Source organism: Nicotiana attenuata, unplaced genomic scaffold (genome assembly GCF_001879085.1).
Source record: "Nicotiana attenuata strain UT unplaced genomic scaffold, NIATTr2, whole genome shotgun sequence".
NCBI classification, from domain to species: Eukaryota; Viridiplantae; Streptophyta; class Magnoliopsida; order Solanales; family Solanaceae; genus Nicotiana; species Nicotiana attenuata.
In genome coordinates this window covers 47467-52013 of record NW_017674148.1, presented here as the reverse complement: position 1 = coordinate 52013, position 4547 = coordinate 47467, and the positions used below count along the sequence as shown (strand labels likewise).

At 43.1% G+C, this 4547-nt stretch overlaps 1 protein-coding gene across 1 annotated transcript; it reads right to left on the bottom strand.

Moving 5' to 3' along the window:
• Nucleotides 1-544: 544 nt before the first annotated feature.
• LOC109218098 (craniofacial development protein 2-like) lies at nucleotides 545-985 on the bottom strand. Its single transcript, XM_019382418.1, has one exon. It carries the CDS (start codon nucleotides 983-985, stop codon nucleotides 545-547), a length of 441 nt encoding a protein of 146 aa, XP_019237963.1.
• Nucleotides 986-4547: the final 3562 nt, after the last annotated feature.

The following is a 4547-nucleotide window of genomic DNA, read 5'->3' as shown; positions in this document are numbered from 1 at the left end:
CCTCATCTTTTATGCACCTCACTTGGTCCAGATCTCGAGCCGTCCTCTCTCTCACCTTAGCAAGCCGGAATAACTTCTTCTCCCTGCCTTTGTTCCCTAGTTCCTCATACAGACAAGCAAAAGCTGCCGTCTTAGCCTCCGTTACTGCCATCTTCGCCTCCTTCCTAGCTACCTTATATATCTCACTGTTCGCTCCCTTCTCCTCCTCGCCAGTGCTCCCTACTAACCGCAGGTAAGCTGCCTTCTTCGCTTCCACCTTACCTTGGACAGCTGCATTCTACCACCAGTCTCTTTTGTGGCCACCGGCGCGGTCCGAAGATATCCCTAGCACCTCTCTCGCCACCTTCCTTATACAGTCCGCCGTCGTCGACCACATAGTGTTTGCGTCCCCACTACTTCTCCAAACTCCCATTGCCGATAACCTTCCTTCGAACTCTTGAGCTTTATCCTTAGTCAAGCCATCCCACCTAATCCTCGGGCGGCCTCGTATTGACCTCTTCTTCCTCCTTATCATAATGCCAATGTCCATTACCAAAAGCCTATGTTACGTTGCAAGGGTCTCACCTGGGATAACTTTGCAATCCTCACACAACCTTCTGTCGCATCTCCTGAGGAGGAGGTAGTCAATCTGAGTCTTCACCACCGAGCTTTGGTAAGTAACCAAATGCTCCTCCCGCTTCGAAAAACTTGAGTTTGCAATCAATAGATCGAATGCCTTGGAAAAGTCCAACAGCGAAGTGCCCCCTCCGTTCCGCTCCCCGAAACCAAAGCCGCCATGCACCTCAGTATAACCACCTGCAGACGACCCAATATGACCATTGAAATCTCCTCCTATGAATAACCTCTCGGAAGGTGGAATACTACGAACGGTGTCATCTAACCCCTCCCAAAAGCGTCTTTTAATCTCCTCATCCAAGCCTACTTGCGGCGCGTACGCGCTAACGACATTTAAAGTACACTCACCCACCACCAATTTAATAGTCATTAGTCTATCATTCACCCGCCTGACCTCTACCACCGACTCTCTAAGATGGTTATCTACCAGGATACCCACTCCATTCTTACCCCTCACGACTCTAGAGTACCACCACTTATATCCATCCGCGTTTCTCGCCCTCGATCCAACCCACCTAGTCTCCTGGACACACGCTATATTAATCTTCCTCTTCTGAAGGATCTTCGCTAACTCTATAGACTTACTCGTTAGCGAACCTATGTTCTATGACCCGATTCTCAACCTATAGGCTCCCTTGCCCCCTCTACCTCCCCTGCCTCCCGTCCCACACCCTGACCCCGGCCCCACACTCTTCCCCACCCAAGGACATGCCCTTAATCTGTCATTCCAGACCGCAGCCACTACACCTACGACAAATCTAAAGAAGACTCGCTAGTGCACAACAGACAACGAATCAAACTAGAAGGAAACAAGTGACTACAAGTACACTAGTTGAATGATTGAACTATTGAGAAATAAAGTAACATCAATTTAGCTAACACCAAAAGGGAAACAGTAGAACGGGAGGTACCAACTCCCGAGAACCAAACTTGTGTTGATTTGTTGTACTCGATGTAGTTGTACGCTCACGCACCGCTTCCTACCGCCCTTTGCTGTCGCTCGTCCAGGTTGCTCTCCTTTTCTAGTGCTCGTGCTCCCAACTTGTCTCCAACAACTTCAAGAATTTCCCTGAAAACACAGAAAATACCACGACCCAAAAACCAAAAAGGGATGTCACCACTACCACTGGTGTAGCCCTGACAGTAGTAGGAGAAATGTAGGGATAAAGCAGAGAACTACACCCAAAAGCCTGAAGTACCTTAAATGGTAATTAAAAAACAAAAATCTTAATCTAGAAATGGAAACCCTAATTGCCACTAATTAATATCCAAATAGCCTACAGATCCAAAAATTAAAACGGTATATGAAAAATAGATTAAATAGTGAAATTTTCACAGAAAGAGATAAGGAAAATTGCGATATACCAAACAAAGAAGGGAAAATTTGAAATTCAACACTGTAAAGAACAAAGCATATGCAAGAGGAATTAAATGTCACAAAAAGGAAAAAAAGTGAAAAAAGAAACAAATAATCTTCTGTCTCCCTAGGATTATTTGGATTTGTGTCCCAAAGCTTATAATTGGGTTTGTTCCTATTAGAGTAGATTTCGATGTTTCTAACAAGATTTTAATTACATTCACATAAATATTGTTGCATATCTCCACTCTAACACTCAAATTAATTCTCAGAAGATGATTGAAGAGAGGAAGAAGGAAGATACAAAACTCGACCCTGGCTGACAACTAAAGGAAGAAGAAAAGTGTCACCGGAAGTGGTTACCAACAGCATGGTCGCCGGATGACCGCCGCAAATAAGGTAAGGGTAAGGGAGGAGAAGGGAGGGGGGTGGTAGATGGGGATGAGAGGCGCGGGATAGGGGGTTGCTTACTTGCTGGGGGTGGAGTCGCCGGCGCCTCTGCTGGTCGCCGATGGTGGCTGTCAGTGACCGTTACACCAAAGCAAAAGGCAAAAAAGTCAGACCAATATATTTAAAGTTAGTGTCTCATTGATTAAATAATAAAGCCGAGGTAAAGAATACAGAGCCTCTTTATAAAATATTAAACTCAAATAGTCAGCAAGTGTCTTCTGACACGGTTGTTTATCAATTCGATCAAGATCTTGTTCTTGATCCGACTGGGAGTTCTCAATCCCAAGATCCTTCTGGCGAATCCAAATTTCAACTACAAAAGAGTACCAGAAAAATTGTATCTAAACATACTTATGAGATTGAAGATTACATTTTCTTGGTATCTCTAACAGAAATAGATGAGCCAAAATCTATGATTGAGGCTTTATCGAGCCCTCAAAAAGATGAGTGGATAAAAGCAATAAAAGAAGAATTAGAGTACATGAAAACCAACAATGTTTGGGATCTAGTAGACCTTTAGCCTTGGCTTAGAGCCATAGGGAACAAATGGGTTCTCAAAATTAAACGCAAAGCGGATGGATCAATAGAAAGATACAAGACATGGTTGGTGGCAAAAGACTTTACTCAAAAAGTTATAATTGATTATGAGGATACTTGTTCACCAGTTGTGAAGTTTACCTCAATTCGCTTATTTTTGGCTATTGTTGCATGTTTGGATCTGGAATTACACCAAATAGACGTGAAGATATTTTTTCTCAATGGAGAGCTAAACGAGAAGATCTATATGGAACAACATGTAGGTTTCATCATTAAAGACCAAGAAAAAAAGGTCTGTAACTTAAAAAATTAATTTATGGCCTGAAGCAGTCTTCAAGGCAATAGTATTTGAGATTCCATAAAGAAGTGATCTCGTATGATTTTACCATGATCGATGAATACCATTGAATCTATGTGAAGAAGTCAAATAAAATGTTTGTAATTCTTTCTATTCACGTGGACGATATTTTGTTGGCCGAAAATAATTTAGAGTATGTGAAAACTATCAAGTCATGGCTGTCAAAGTATAATGACCCGCCCGGTCATTTCGAGAGTTATATTCCCATTCCCCCATTTCCTTCTTCTTTTGTGTTATCAGCTACATTATGATATACCAGCTTAGTTGGTTCGATTTCGCAGTGGTTTCGGAGTGAATTGAGACACATAGTCTCTTATTTGAAAGCTTAAGTTGGAAAAGTTGAACGGATATTAACTTATTTGTAAACAAACTTGGATTTGAATTTTGATGGTTCCGTTAGGTAATTTTGGACATAGGAGCGCGTCCGAAACGTGATTTGGAGGTCCGTGGTAGAATTAGTCTTGAATTGGCAATTTTGGCCGGCAATGGAAATTTTGATATCGGGGCCGGATTGGATTTCCGGAAGTTGGTGTAGGTTCGTTGTGTCATTTAGGACTTGTGTGCAAGATTTGAGGTCATTCGGACGTGGTTTGGTAGGTTTCGGCATCGTTTGTGGAATTCAGAAGTTTAGAAGTACTTTAAGCTCGAATCCGGGTGTGATTTGGTGTTTTGATATTTTGTTGACTGATTTGAAGGTTCGACTAAGTTCGTATTATGTTATGGGAGGTGTTGGTATATTTGGTGGAGGTCCCGAGGGCCTCGGGTGAGTTTCGGGTAGTTGACGGATCATTTTTGGCCTTGGTGAGATAGTTGATCTGCTGCTGTATTTTGTTTCTGGTTTCCTCTTACGCGTTTGCAAAAGGAGCCTCGTGTTCGCGAAGAGTGTTTCTGAGATGGTGAATTTTTTTTCTTCGAGTTCGGTCCTCTCCTTCACGAACGCGTAAGTGGTTCCACGTTCGCAAAGAGGAGTGATGCAGTTGGGGATCCCATGTCCTTGGTCTACACGTTCGCGAGGTGAGGGTTGCGTTCGCGAATGTTTGAGCAGGTAAAGCATCTCATTCGCGAAGCTGTTGTTGCATTCGGGAAGTTGTTTTCGCGTTCGCGAAGACTAAGGAGGAGAGGCAGTCTAAGTTGGTCTATGCGAACACGAGAGGACGGTCGCATTCACGAAGAAGGAAATCTGGGCAGACAGTGTTAAATTCAAATCGAGGATTTGAACTCATTTTTTAT